General features: G+C 32.7%; 1 protein-coding gene across 1 annotated transcript; it reads left to right on the plus strand.

Moving 5' to 3' along the window:
• The first annotated feature begins 5,409 nt into the window (after positions 1-5,409).
• LOC147389219 (uncharacterized) lies at positions 5,410-6,409 on the plus strand. Its single transcript, XM_086419036.1, has one exon. The coding sequence runs from the start codon at positions 5,532-5,534 to the stop codon at positions 6,156-6,158; it is 627 nt and encodes a 208-aa protein (XP_086275162.1). The 5' UTR covers positions 5,410-5,531; the 3' UTR covers positions 6,159-6,409.
• The last annotated feature ends 9,039 nt before the right edge of the window (positions 6,410-15,448 follow it).

Genomic DNA, 15,448 nt, shown 5'->3' on the forward strand with positions numbered 1-15,448 from the left:
TAAAATCATAACATCAAGACATTATCATAAAATCCCACATAAACAACCAGAAGACCATATAAATTAATCATTGGGTTACAAAAAATTACTTCTTATTTTTATTTTTGGTGATAAAACACATCTTTTTGAAAAAGTCAAATTTTTTTCATTGTTTTAACTGTTATAAGTGCAAAAAGTGCTTTAAACGAGATTTTTCAAAAATAAAAAAATAAAAAACAACAGAGTTTTTTGTTACTATGGTTTTGAAATCATGCATGGACCACACATTGAACAACTCATCTCAAATTTATGTCAAGTCCTTGTGATAGATATTTGGTTGGGAAATAGAATCTTCGAAAAATAAGAAATTTTGTATTTTTGACTTTTAAGATTGCAAAGAACATTATCATTAAGACTTTATTTATGCCCATTCATAGAAGGATTTGTCTATGGGTTGTAGCAAACATAATCCAGATACAATAAAGCCACGATGAGAATTTTTAAGTAATAATCGTGATATTAATTCTCCTATGAAATAATATATAATATATATCTCTGATTCTTAAGCGTCTTTACAAATAGACACGTAAGTTAACAAATAGTGGTATCCATTAGTAAATAATTAATAAATATAATCATTCATGGGTAATCAAATAGTTCTCCATTTAAAATTTATTTAACCAAATTATTTATAAAATAAAATCTCAATCTGATTCGGATCCAATCTTGGAAATGTTTTAATTATAATTGTGAGTGTACCACTAAACTTCAATAATAAAATAATTCCCACATTAATATATAATAAGCGACATCAACCAAAGATAACTTGATACACTTCACCATGACATGGAATAGTTTCTTTCCACTTCAGCCATACAAGTCGGGCAGCTTTGGTCCCTTATTTGGTGATCTACCAATCCAAAAGATATATTGGACCCTCTTTTGTTCCAAACTTCTCTAATATGTATTTTAATATAATATTTATTATCCTTGGATTCCCTTCTCTCTAACATCAACTTTTTTTTATTTTTTTTTATTTACTAATGATAAAATGACTCGAAAAAACATAATCGTTGTCAGTACGTGATTGACGTGGCGAGGGCATGGAATTGTAGATCTTTTTTCTTTTTTTATCCCGAAACAAAGATATATGGCTACGTGCACTTGTCATGGCAATCGCGTATATTTTTCTGAGTCAAATTATCATGACCTCTTTATTTATTTATTTATTTATTTTTTCGTTCTTTCAATGAGAGAGATGCCTCATCTACCACTTGGCTTAATCATTTAGAGATAGCATGCTAGAGAGAAAGAGAAAGGCCATCAGCTCATGATTTCTTGGGCATCAACTATGGTTGGTTGTGCACCCAACACTACTAGATGTTGGTTGCCTAACAATTTATACGGACCTTACATTGATTACAACTGTAATATTAATTTAATTAAAAAAAATGCTAAAGTGACTTGAAATAACTCTGAGGGTGAAAAATCATAATTTTTTATCGACATATGAGTTTTATGCACTCGAGGACAATCGATAGCTCTATGCACGTTCAAATGCTACTTTGGGTCATTATAGGAAGCTTCTATTTAATTTTGATGTATTTTCTTTAAATATATTGATGTACATCCATAGCAAAATATTGGCACAATTTAATTGATAGTTTTTTTTTTTTTTTTTAATATTTTGATGGGCATCTCCCCTCATATCAGGAAATATTTCCATGAATGATGAAGTTTGATTAAAATAAAAATTTTAAATATAAAAATGCAAGATTTTAGTAAAAAATATTTTGACAACAATAAATTTGGACAAAAGTATTCTTTATTGAAAATTATCCGAAAAATTTACCAATATTATAATAATAACAAAACTTATGAACTAGTTGTAAATTTTTTATAATAATAAAATGATTGATCCATTTTTCAATGGCTTGATCATGAACTCTCTTAAAAATTGCAACTCCAAGCCTTCTCCTTCCTTTTCAGAGGACTCTCGTCCCTCCAACGCTACTTATGTCCATGTCCATGCCCGTGCCAACCAAATGTCTAAGCTAGTCACTCCCAGATCTAACATGGTCAATCAGAAGCTAATTGTACCCTAATCACTGGTCTCTTAAGTTGAAAAATTCATATTGGATACAAAAAAGATCTTAGACAACGATTTTTTAAATGATGTTTATTCTTCTAATGAAAAGATGTGCGTAAGAGAGAATTTTAGATATTGATTTTCTCAAAATCGATGTCTAAAGTCTAACACATTTTGGGACGACCCCTCCAACCGTGAAAACTACACTTTAGATGTTATTTAAAAAAAAAAAAAGTTGATATCTATTTATTAAAATAAATAATAAAAAATTTAAAATCTTTTTGTTTTTGTTTTGTAATAGTGAATTGTGTTCATCTAATCATCATAGAAAATCGAAGGACCATCGATATCCTTCTTTTTGAGGCCGGTTATAAGTGCTAAACACATAAATACACCCTAAAATCTGTTTATATATTTAAAACCTTAGTGACAAATACAATGTATCCTAACTTACAAAATACAGCTTCGAGTACAAACATACAAGAAGGACCACTCAAGTTCTCCAAACACAGGATAAGATTTGGAAACCAAATGCAGCCAATTAAATGGAAACAAATTATAGCATGCCACGTGGCACGTAAATGTGAAGCAATATCCTTGGAAGCCGGCATGTAAATTCCATGTAGTACTATAGTATCCATATATGATATATGCTAACACGTCGAGATATTACATTCTACGATTAACTTTTATTTATTTAAATTTAAATAAAAATCCCAAAATGACAGCTCGATTGTTAAGGACTTCGTCAAACGTTTGGGCCACACGTGTCTCTTTTGCGTTGAATACGAAGCAAAAGCTAAAGGTTAAAGTGATCCCCAAAAGTCTTGCAGTTGAAACTTGAAACGGCTATCTGGATTGGAATATTTTTGTTTATTTATTATACAAAGGACCGTTTGCCCAACGTTGAAGTTGAAAGGAAGGTATCCTTTGAAATTTCAACTTAATGTGAAGTTACTTAAATAAGCTCATTGTTCTTCTTTTTTTTTTTTTCTTTTTTTTTTCCCAAGGAGATGATGTTGAAGAAATTCTCAAATACAATTGAAATAAAATTTGAAAAATCGACTCAATGAGTCTATTGAGTCAACTCAATTTGATAATTCACAAATAAACTCAATCAAGATTGTGAATGGACCAAGTATTGGTCCGGTCCGTCATGGATCAGGTTCGAGTAGTGTAATTAGGCTCCTCTAAGTATAAGGTGTTTGGGATTGATTTTTGGTGGTGAAATCATGTTATATAGCATGTGTAGACGCAAATTCTAATAGAAAATTATAAATGGATAAGAAAATATTCTTAAGATTATGAAGAGAATCGTGATTTAAGTATCAAGTAGAGATGAGATTATTTATTTGTTAAATGTATATAACTTAGGTGTTAAAGGCTCTTTGACAGATATCACCTGTGCCCAATGAAGGAAGGAAGCATTTAACAAAGAGAAGAGAAATTTGATCTATGAAGTTAAATATCGGTGTAGTGGTAGCACTTCAGGGTCAAGGGATGTGCTTCCCCTGTGGTCTCAAGTTTGAATCCCACCGACTATTAATATCAGTGACCACGAATCGTAGAATTAAAACTCTATTTTGCAAGTCTTGTTCGAGGAAAAAGGAGTAGTTGGTGCGCACAAGCTGGTATAGATACCCTTGTAATAATAAAAAGAGTTAAATATCGATTTCGAGGTGATGTGATCAGAGTTGAAAATCGTATTTATAATAATAAGCTAAGTTCCCAAATCAAGACTACGTTGAGTTTTAGTATCAGATCAATTCAAACTTCAATTTAGTCTAGTTAACTTGAGTTTAAGAATGAGTCGTGCTAGAGTAAGCTCAATTCATACAAATCATAAGAAGAAAAACAAAAAGTATTTTGCAAGAAATTTTATATTGTTGACATTATAAAATCCACTACTTTAATTCGGACATCAAATGTATAAAAATCAAATCTTATTATATACATGATTTTATCAAAATAATTTGGTTTTAGAATCATTTTACTCAATTATTGTTTGAGAATATATTAGTTAGAGTTTAGTATAAGTGTATATGATCACTATGATCTTAACCATTTGATTGATGGACCTTTGGTTAGCTTATAAAATCCAATTCAGTTTTAACCATTCGATCAATAGTGGCCAGATGTCAAGTCAAGAGACCATTTGATAATTTTTAGCCCACTAATTTGAATTGTTAAATTTGATTTAATGATATTAAATCATGGAATAATTTGATCTTTTTGTCGGACTATTACGATAATTTGATAAATCACCCCCTGATGGAATCGGTTTTGAGCTTCATAATTAGTGTTTGTTGGGGGACCATAGCACATGGCACCACTTATGATAGCACATGGTTTTTGCTAAAATGGGGGTCTGAACATTTCCACTAGCCAACGGTTTAAAACTCCAAATTCGACTCTAACTCATCTCCCCCAACAACTCAACTCATAACTCACGATTCAATTAGAAAAAGTCAATAAATAAAATATATATAGAGGGGAAAAATATAGGATGAAAAAAATACATCATCTATCTCGAAGATAAATCACTGTCATTAGATTTTACAATTTACATGATCGAGATTGTGAGTGAAGATATGAGTTCAAATAAATATTTTTTTTCTGTCTATATAATATAAAATTCACGTGACGAAAATGAATTTAAACTTGCCCTAAATTTCATCATAGAGGAATGAAAGTTTTCAATTAAGGGTTGGGATCTGTTGACTTATGAAGAATGACACGATCTCAACCTTTTAAACATAAACTCCACCGATTGAAATTTATTCTTGAAATAAGGATTATAGACATTTGTACCATTTGGAAATATGTAAATCCCATCCATTGAATTTTATGTTTAAACGGTTGAGATCATGAGTTTATTGATCAATTAAATGTTAAAATAAAGTTTCTTTTGTTTTTTTTTTTTTTAATTAGAAATATATGGCTACAGTGGCAAGGGCATTTCCGTCAAAAGAAAAATTCAGAATGACATTGTTGTAAATATCGTAACATGCGTGACACGCCGTAATTTACAGGGAAGCAGTAGTATTCTATTATACTGCGAACATACGTGGAAGGTTTTTGAGAGTCCACGAAAGCTGTAAAACAAACGGCACAAATATTTGTCGTTTTGTGCTGCCCATAGCTTTTGTAGCCATTGGATTCGAGTCAGAATTCCGCAAACCAACGTTCTCTAGTTAATGGATTGGCAGGTCTGGTTAAGTTAAACAAACAACTAGAAACCCTAATGGGCCCCAATACTGGACCAAAATACCCTCGAAACCCGACTTATTTACCGTTCTCATATCTTCTTCAGTTCCTATAAATAGAGGGCTTGAGGGAAGCTAGGTTTGCCAAAATAGAGAGCGATAGGAACATTTTAAAGAGAATAAACTTTCTCTCTCTTACATCTTTCTAGGCTTTCTCTCTTACATCTCTCTCTCTCTCTCTCTCTTCTGAAACAACAATGGCGACTTCTAGAACCAGATCGAGTGGTCCAGTTCTACCTAGAGGGAACGGATTCCAGAGATCTCTCTCACCTGCTGGAAGGTTTTGCTCTTCGTCGTTGTATTCTTCGTCTTCATCGGCTTTCGCTTCTTCAAGTTCGAATTTCTCGTCTCAATCTACTGGTTTCTTTCACAGATCTACATCACCAACTCGTGTAAACCTCCATGGATCGATCTCATCTGCTTCGACCGTTCGTTTCTCGATCGAGCGACCGAGTTCTCCAAGTAGATCGATCGCTGTTTCTCCTCGTGATCAGGTAGTTAAAAAACAGAACAATCGGTTACCTGCACCGTCCTCTCAGAAGAGAACATGTATGTGTTCGCCAACATCGCATCCTGGATCGTTTCGGTGTAGTCTCCATAAGAACTTGAACAATCATCCTGTTTCGTATCCTTCGAATAGATTAAACGCTCGTAGATCAGCCATGACGAATTCACTTGTTAGGATTGGTACTGTTGAGGGAGATTTGGTAAAGAGAGCTTTGGCTGCTTTGATACGACCTTCGTCTCATCAGCAGAAGAGAAGAGCTGCGTTTCAGCCAAGACAGAGTCGGCTTTCGGTCATGTCGAGGGCTGAGGATTTTTGATTTTGTGTAACAGGTTTACTTCTGTTATCTTTTACATCAGATTTCGGCACTGAAGGAGGAAAACATGGATCAACGAATCGCAATTAGACGGATCGATGAACAGAGTGAAGAATGATTCGGTTTTTGTATTTTGGACACCGAAACCCTAATAAGCCCTATAAGCTGTACAGGACATCGAACCGTCTCTCCTTTGTATATAATACTTGCAGCCATTGATGGCTATGGAAGGAGTAATCAGAGATTAAATTTTATTCTTTCTTTTTAGAACTCAAATCAACTAAAATTAAATCTTTGATTAAATTTTGACAAATTAAGCAAAACTGGTTTGCTTGGAATCATCATCCATCGTTAATAACTGAAATGACGATTGCCGTCTTCTGTGTTCGCAGCGTAACGTTATCTGTTGGACTTGCCGTTAAGTTACCCGTCTATTTTGACGTTTTAAGTTCACCGTTATTCTATGGACCACGTATTGTACGTACCTTCGTCGCATATGCACACCTGTTGCGTTTCGTGGAGGTGAAGTAGTATTATTCTTTTATTTTATTCGTTTATTTATTATTTTCTTTTTCTGATTTTTTATTATTATTTTTTTTTTGTTGCAGGTTTGATTCGGTGCGTTGGATGTGGACTAAGCTTTATTTTTCAACTTAACCGAAAAATAAGACTTTTAATTAATTAAAGAATTTTAAAATGTTAATTGATGAAAAAACAAATTAAAAATTAAAAATTAAATTGCATATAACTTCATTAATTTTTAATTATTAAATTGTATTTCAAAAAAGTTATCTGATGAAACTAAGCACAGACTAATATTCTTAGGGCGAAAAAATAAATCAAAGAAAATTAAAAATACATATAACTGTATTACTTTTTAATTAATGAATTTAAATATTAATTGATGAACTTATATTTATGAACTATGATGTCAAAAACAGATAAAAATAAAAATAAATGTACAAGTAAAAAACATGAAATCTTTTCTTTAAATTATAAAAGAATGCCACTGACTTTCGTCCGTTATTTTGCCAATGTGCACTTCAGTAACGGTAGATTTTGGCAAGGATTGCAGGGGTATCTTGGTAATTTCATAAGACTCGAACAGTGTCGACACATGGAACAGGACGTTTCACAGCTGACAGCAAAACCACCTCGAATAAATACTTTAAAGTTGGATTTGACCAAATCAGCAGCGGTGTCAACCTTGCGGAATCATCTCAAAATTAAGAGTGATTATCGGGCAGACCAATCTGTTGCAATTTTATTACAAAAACTCCTTGCTTTATCAAGTTTGTTACATTAACAGGCTGGAAAAACCAAGATTAAAAGTAATTATAATAATAATCATTTATGGGTTGAAATTGGATAACAATCCATTCCAATGTATATTAATTAACAAATTAACATCATCAATTTAAATTTTATGATGTCTATCCCATTCAAGGGTTGTTTCTTGGGTAATAAACTTGATAACCTAAGGTTTGGCAGGTAATAAATTTGCTTCATAAAATGATTCTCTTGGAGTTTGTCATAACTCATAACTCCAAGGGAGTTTTTGTATTAAAAATATAATAGTTAAATCTATCGGGTAAATCCTGTTGAAAATTTTGACTTTTGAAATCGAGAATAATTCAATGAAGGAAGAAGATCGGATCTGAGATCTAATGATCTAAATTGCATCCTATCGAAAGTATGTGTCTCATACCTTTTAATCAACACCTATTAGTTGAATCTGTATGATTTGATGATTCTAATCTCATCTGATCAGTTGTCATTTGATCTAACTGATCCGATCATCCTTGATTAGATACCAATCATGAATCAATACACATGATCGATTCTGATAGTGTACTAACTTGATGCAAAATACCAAATCGTTATTAATTAGGTACTATTTTGATCAATCGTATCCGATCGATTCTCGATCGGATACTAACGTGATTGTGTGGTGTAGATCGTACTCGTTCCATCAAATACAACCGTTGGATGGTTTCGTATCCTAAAAATTTTAAGGCTTCCCAACTCTTTGCGACGATGCACACATGTAAAGTTCAAAGTGCGCTTCAAAACGCCCTAATTACCCAATCGTTCTTTTGCACGATTCACGTGTGAGTGCGAGGGTGGTGCTTACACTACCTTGAAGCACTAGATCAAAGCATTAAAATTATGACACAAATATAACTAACTATGTTGACTACTACTTATAAGATACACCACTATCTCATTTGTGAGTAATATAGGATTAAACCTTATATACACAAAAACCTCAAAAATCTAACTTAAGAAAAAACCAAAGAAATAAATCACAAATTTGATTTTATTTTGAAAATATTCAATAAGCCCCCACTATTTCAAATATAAATAGTACAATATATGTACAATACATATATGGGTAGCGTTCAATGGCTAACTTTTTGGCAAAACATTTTTCAAAACATGAGTTAAAAGTTTTGGAATGGGCTGATTTTTGGTGAGGATGATCTCTACGGTGAGGAGATCATCTTCACGAAAAATCAGTCCATTCCAAAACTTCTAACCCATGTTTACAAGTTAAAAAATTGTGGACCGTCCATTTTTTGTAAACTATTTTTGATGGGGTTAGAAGTTTTGGAATGGGCTGATTTTTGGTGATGATGATCTCCTCACCGTAAAGATCATCCTCACCAAAAATCAGCCCATCCCAAAACTTCTAACTCATGTTTTGAAAAATGTTTTGTCAAAAAGTTAGCCATTAAACGGGACCTATATATATATAGGGAGCGGTTCAGCAACCCTAAAGTTTGTCAAGTTTGGTGCCAAACATTTTTTGTAAATCACTTTTGATGGTGTTAGAAGTTTTAAAATAGGCTGATTTTTTGTGAGGATGATCTCTACGGTGAAGAGATCATCCTCATAAAAAATCAGCTCATTTTGAAACTTCTAAGCCTAGTTTACAAGTTGAAGAATGGTGGACCTTCCAATTTTTATAAATCACTTTTGATGGGGTTAGAAGTTTTAGAATAGGCTGATTTTTGGTGAGGATGATCTCCTCATCATATAGATCATCCTCACAAAAAATCAGCTCATTCCAAAGCTCTAACCCATATTTTGAAAAATGTTTGGCACCAAACTTGGCAAACTTTAGGGCTGCTGAACCGTCCCCATATATATATGGGAAATGTTCAACACCCAACATTTTGCCCAACATGTTTTGTCCTACATGGGTTAGAAGTTTTGGAATAGGTTGATTTTTGGTGAGGATGATATCTACGGTGAGGAGATCATCCTCACCAAAAATCAACTCATTTCAAATCTTCTAACCCCGTGTTTACAAGTTGAAAAATTGTGGACCGTCCATTTTTTGTAAACCATTTGTAATGGGGTTAGAAATGGGCTGATTTTTTGTGAGGATGATATCTTCACCATAGAGATCATCCTCACCAAAATTCAGCCTATTCCAAAACTTTTAACCCATGTAGGACAAAACATGTTGGGCAAATTGTTGGGCAAAATGTTGGATGCCGAACGGGACCATATATATATATATATATATAATATTAAAACAACTGCACTACTTAAGTGGTTACCTACGTATCCAAATAGGAATCAAGCTTCAATAGTTTTTACAACTAAAGAACAATTAAACAATTACATCATTTTACAAAAATTGGCATCATCGTAGAGACCATTACATAGATGAGATGTATTTTTTGGATTTGAATTTTCACTTAGTATAAATAACCAAAGCTTTGTCAAAGTGTTGTGCTGAACTTATCTTGAATCAAAGACCCTTAAAGACGAGTCGGATTCTTCACACATACTATTCTCCATGAGGTTGAGTGTTTTATTTGCTTTGCACATTAATGGCCATGCGCTATAACCTATTTTCATGAGCACTTTTAGAAATGATCTAGTTTTCATAAGAAACGACTTAATTTCTTCACTTGTATAGGTAAGTTCACTTGAAGTGATTCTGCAAGTCATTATTTAAAATTTTAGAACTTATTAATGATTTGCATCCATCATTTATCTTGTAGAAATCAACACTAGATATTAAAAATGGGGTAAATTAATTCTAATGTTCTACTAAACCACTTATTTGACTTGTTTTTACCCATAACATTCAATGTAAATTGACTATTTTCCAAAGTCTATGACTACTTTGTATCACATGCATATACTTTGCATGCATTCACCTTTAAAAATGATTATAAGTAAGAGTACAAGTCCCTATGGACCTATATTCAACATTTAAAACCAACAAAAATAGTCAAAAAATGGACAAAATCTTGTTGAAGTATGGTTCAAGGTAATTTGGGTTGGGTTTATAACTTATATAAGTGATCAACTTATGTGGTGATTTTAAAAGGGGTTTTGATTTTTATGTTTGGTTGTAAGTTTAATTTTAAGTTTAAGTCTTTTCTGGAGAAGAGAGTAAAGAAAGAGATAAAACTCAAAATAGGAAAGGTTAGGAGGTTTGGGAAGATTGAGATCTAAAAAAATGTGAAACTAAGTAATAGAGATGTTTTCTTATATTGATTTGTCCCATTTTCTTCATAGTAAAATCAAGCTCTAACGCTCATACCTCTGTGGACATAGCCTTTGGGTGAATCACGTAAAATTTTTTATCATGGGTATTATTTTATTACTTTTTTGTGGTTGTTTATCTTCTTTATATTTATTACTATTGCTTGGGTTTATCCTTCATTGTCATTATCAAATAAAGTCTTGGAAGTTGTAACATATAATATGTTTAGTTTAATACTCAATATGTGTTTGATCAAATTACTAAATGAATTTCACAAAGGTGTTCACATACAAAACTGGTGGTATCAAAGCCTAGGTTATCTAAAGGGTTTGCAATGGCGAAGAAGGGTACATCGATAATCAAAAGTTCTAATGGGATGAAGTTTGAGGTGAAGCCATTTGATAAAAAATCAAACTTTAAATTGTGGCAAAAAAAGATGAAGAATATTCTTATCCAACAAGAGCTTCATAATTGCATTCGGGAAATTGAAACGAAGTCAGAGAGCATGTCCAATGAGACATAAGAGGAGTTGGATTTGAAGGTTATTAGTTCCATTGAGTTGCATATTTTTTATGAAGTCATGTATAACGTCATGGAAGAAAATACTGCAAAGGGAACATGGGATAAGCTTAAAAAGTTTTACATGGGAAAGATTTTATCTAGAAAGCTATTATTTAAGGACTAATTATATGGCCTAAGGATGGAGGAGTGACAAGACATCATGGAGTACTTGACTACAATCAATAGGTGTTTTAGTGATTTGTTGAATGTAGAAGTGAAATTTGAAGAAGAAGATAAGGCATTATTTTTGTTGAGATCACTTCTTAATTCCTTCAAACACTTTCGAACTATACTTATGTTTGACAAGGAGAGCCTCAAATTTGAGAAGGTAGTTCAAGACCTTAACTCTTATGTGACAATAAACAAGTCAAGTGTGAAGGATGTTCAAGGGGAAAGACTCAATGCAAAGGATTCTAGTGAGTGAGGTCGAACAAAGGAGAAATACAAATTTGAAATGAAAAATTCTAGATCAAAATCTAGAAGTAGAAAAAAAGTGGAGTGCTATTATTGTGCGAAGAAGTGACCTTACAAAAGATTGAGATTATAGAAAGTACAAAACGAAAATAAAAGAAGGGAAGAAAATCGAGTCAAGTTCTATGGCAAACATAGCATCAAAAAAACGATAGAGAGCTATTAATGGCATTTTTGAATCTCACATTCAATTCTTGGATTTTAAATTCTAGATATATTTTTCATATGTGTTCCAATTTTGATTGGTGTGAATCCTATAAACCTCATGACGGTAGAGATATTCTAATGGGTAATGATATGGTATGCAAAATCATTGGAATGTGAATCTTGAAGATAAGAATGTATGATGGGATTTTTAGAACTTTGAGTAGTGTGAGGCATGTGTCAGAAATCAAGAAGACTTTGATATCTTTGTACACACTCGATTCAAATGAGTATTCTTTCTTGGCAAAGGATGGAGCATTCAAAATGTCTAAAGGATCTATGGTGATAATGAAACGTATGAAACTTTCAAATAACCTCTTCAAACTTTCAGAGAATACAGGTCTAGGTGGAATTGCAATATCCACGAAGAAAATTCTAACAAGGATAAAGCTCAATTTTGGCACTTAAGACTTGACCATAAGAATGAAAGAGTAATGCAATAGTTATACCAGCGACAATTGTTGAAGGTTATTGAAGCATGTAAGCTATAATTTTGCAAATTTTGTATGATGGGAAAACAAAATAAGGTGTCATTCAATATTGCAAACAAATGAATCGAGAGTAAGGGATTGTTAAACTATATTCATTCCGATGTGTGAGGGCTTGCACTTACTAAATCAAAAGGTAAAGCTCGCTACTTTGTCACTTTCATGGATGATTTTTATATAACGGTTTGGGTCTACTTTATGACAGAGAAATCTGATGTCTTTGTCAAGTTTATGAAATAGAAGGTCAAAGTAGAAAATCAAATGGAAAAAAAAACTAAATACTTGAGAAACGACAATAGGGGTGAGTACAAAGATGAGAAATTCTTGAAGTTGTGCAAAGAAGGCATCACAAGGCATTTTACCATGAAGAAAAATTCTCAACAAAATGGTACGGCCAAGAGGATGAATAGAACTCTCATGGAGAGGGAGAGATGCATGAGATTATATGCGGTGTTGCCCGAACCATTTTGGACGGAATCGATTAACGATGCTTGTTATTTGGTTAATCGGTTACTATCAGAGTTGTTAGAATTTAAATGTATCAAAGAGGTATGAACGGGAAAATAAGTTGATTATTCTACATTGAAGGTGTTCGGATACAAGACATATGTTCTTATTCCTAGTAATTAAATAAATAAATTGCAATCAAAGTTACTTGAGTATATCTTTTTAGATTTAGAGAAGAGAATGAAGGGATTTAAGTTTTGGGATTCGATAAATAGGAAGAAAATCCTTAGTAGAGATGTGGCCCTTGATGAAAGCTCCATGCTCAGGGGAGAAACAAAGAAAAATGATGGTGAAAACTTAGTTGTTGATGATAAGATAGTTATCGAAATTCCTATTAGCATGGAGAAGACAACAAAGGAATAACTTCAAATTCAATTTGAGGAGGGTAACACATTCGATATAAAAATAATAATAACAAAAGGGGTTCATGATGAACCTTTTAGCATAGCACATGAAAAGTCAAAAAAGACCATCAAACCACTTCAAAGGTTTGGATGGGAGAACGAAATACAATTTGCACTAGTGGCAAGTGAGGGAGATCTTACTAAACTAGTTACAAGGGATAAGTTCAAGCATTGCTTGAACTTGCTTAATCTTAATGTTTGTTGAGATTATAGGGAACTTCCTACTTGAGGTGCATGGAGATGAGAGATTTCTCATCAAGGTGGAGGTGTTATAAACACATCAAGATTCCAACATTTTCGAGGGTTGAAGAGCTTTTTTTTTTGTCAAAGTGGAGATTGTTGAAGTATGACTCAAAACAATTTGGCCTGATCCAAGTATGTGTGTTTTTCGGGATCGGTCCAATGTAATCTAGGTTGGGCTTGTAACTTATGTAAGTGACCTACTTATGTGGTGCTTCTAAAAGAGGTTTTGATTTTCTTTTGGTTGTAAGTCTAAGTCTTTTCTAAAGAAGAGAGTAGAGGAAAACAAAAAACCTAAAAGAGAAGAGGTTAAGATATTGGAGAAGATTGATATCTATAAGAAGGTAAAGTTAAGTGATAGATGTGTTTCCTTGTATTAATTTGTCTTGTTTTCTTCATAGTGAAATTGAATTCCAACATTCATATTTTTGTGGACGTAGTAGCCTTTAGATGAACCACGTAAAATCTCATGTTGTAAGTATTATGTTCTTACTCTTTTTTTATGTGGTTATTTATCTTCCTTGCATTTGCTACTATTAGTTGGGTTTATCCTTCATTTTCATTATCAAACAAGGTCTAAGAAGGTATAGCATATAATGTGTTTGATCAAATTACTACGTAAGCTTCACAAAGGTGTTCACATACACAACAAATCTCATGCATGTAGTCTTGATTCCTACACGGTGTAGTTTAAATCATGAACCTCATCAAAGGATCAAACCAATAAACAAAGGCTCCTACGAGAGCACATAAACTTGTCTTGTAACTTTAGGACCTCAAATGATGAAATCTAAGTGATTTTTCATCAAAGTCCCAAGCTCACAAAAAAAATCCCGCAAACACTTATTTCTAGTAATGGCTTACTCATCATCTTGATTTGCTCTTTTTCCAAAAATAAACTATAAGTAAATTTTTTTAAAATTCTCTATAATTCCCTCTACTTTCAAAAATCTAAAAAAAATAGTTTTAAAGACTTCATTTATGTTCATATTGGTAACCATCTTTAGATGGGATGGACAAGGTGTCTAATACCTTCCTTGTCCCTCAATTGAATTCCTTTACTTAGAATCTCTACAAAGACCTTTCTCATTATCTTTTTGGATATAAAAATCACTACAAGCCAAGAAAAATGAATTTCAAAACTATTTTAGATGCCCATTCACATCTTAATTGAGTGGTCGCGACTCAAAATCTAAGTAGATGAGATCAAACCTCCCCAAAGGTTTCGAAGTCCACGTATTTACAACCATATTCCTTACAATAGTAGCATTATATGTTTCCACTCCGGATCTCCTCCTCCTACTTTTAGATTCCCTATCTGAAATATTTCCTTAATTATTCCTCCATGAACAATCAGTCCTTAATCATTGCCTTCAACATTGGATTTCTTCATAATATCGTTTGATAGGAGCGTTGTTTTGACATATTCCATCTTTACTGTATCTTTCCTGTGCAAGCATCTTGTCACTTGATTATCGTGTAGGAATCTAAAAATGAGATAAAAGCATAAGAACACTTGTATCTTCTTCTTCCAACTTAACATCAGCCTTGTGTAGTTAATCAAGATATGATCAAGTACATCATGTGTTCCTAGATATTCACTTCCTCTGTGAGATTCTCCTTTTATAACATTGAACAAAATGTTATCCGGTGAGATTCTCCCTTTATAACATTGAACAAAATGTTATCTACAAGACCAAGTTGAATTGTACTATCCATTATTTCCATTACATCTTCTCAATCTATATCTGTAATATTCTTTGATTTACCAGACTTCTCTTTCAACGTCCTAACAAAGCTTTGTTGGACCAAGATATCCTTCACTTTTCTTTATCATATATTATAACTACCATTCCCATCGAATCTCTTGACCTCGAACTTCGTGTTTGAATTTTTCAATGTCATTGT

This window comes from Akebia trifoliata, chromosome 12 (assembly GCF_017979445.1).
Source record: "Akebia trifoliata isolate Shusen 1 chromosome 12, ASM1797944v1, whole genome shotgun sequence".
In the NCBI taxonomy this organism is placed as follows: Eukaryota; Viridiplantae; Streptophyta; class Magnoliopsida; order Ranunculales; family Lardizabalaceae; genus Akebia; species Akebia trifoliata.

Coding starts and splice junctions, on each gene's coding strand:
- LOC147389219 (XM_086419036.1), top strand. CDS start 5,532: ATGGCGACTTCTAGAACCAGATCGAGTGGTCCAGTTCTACCTAGAGGG.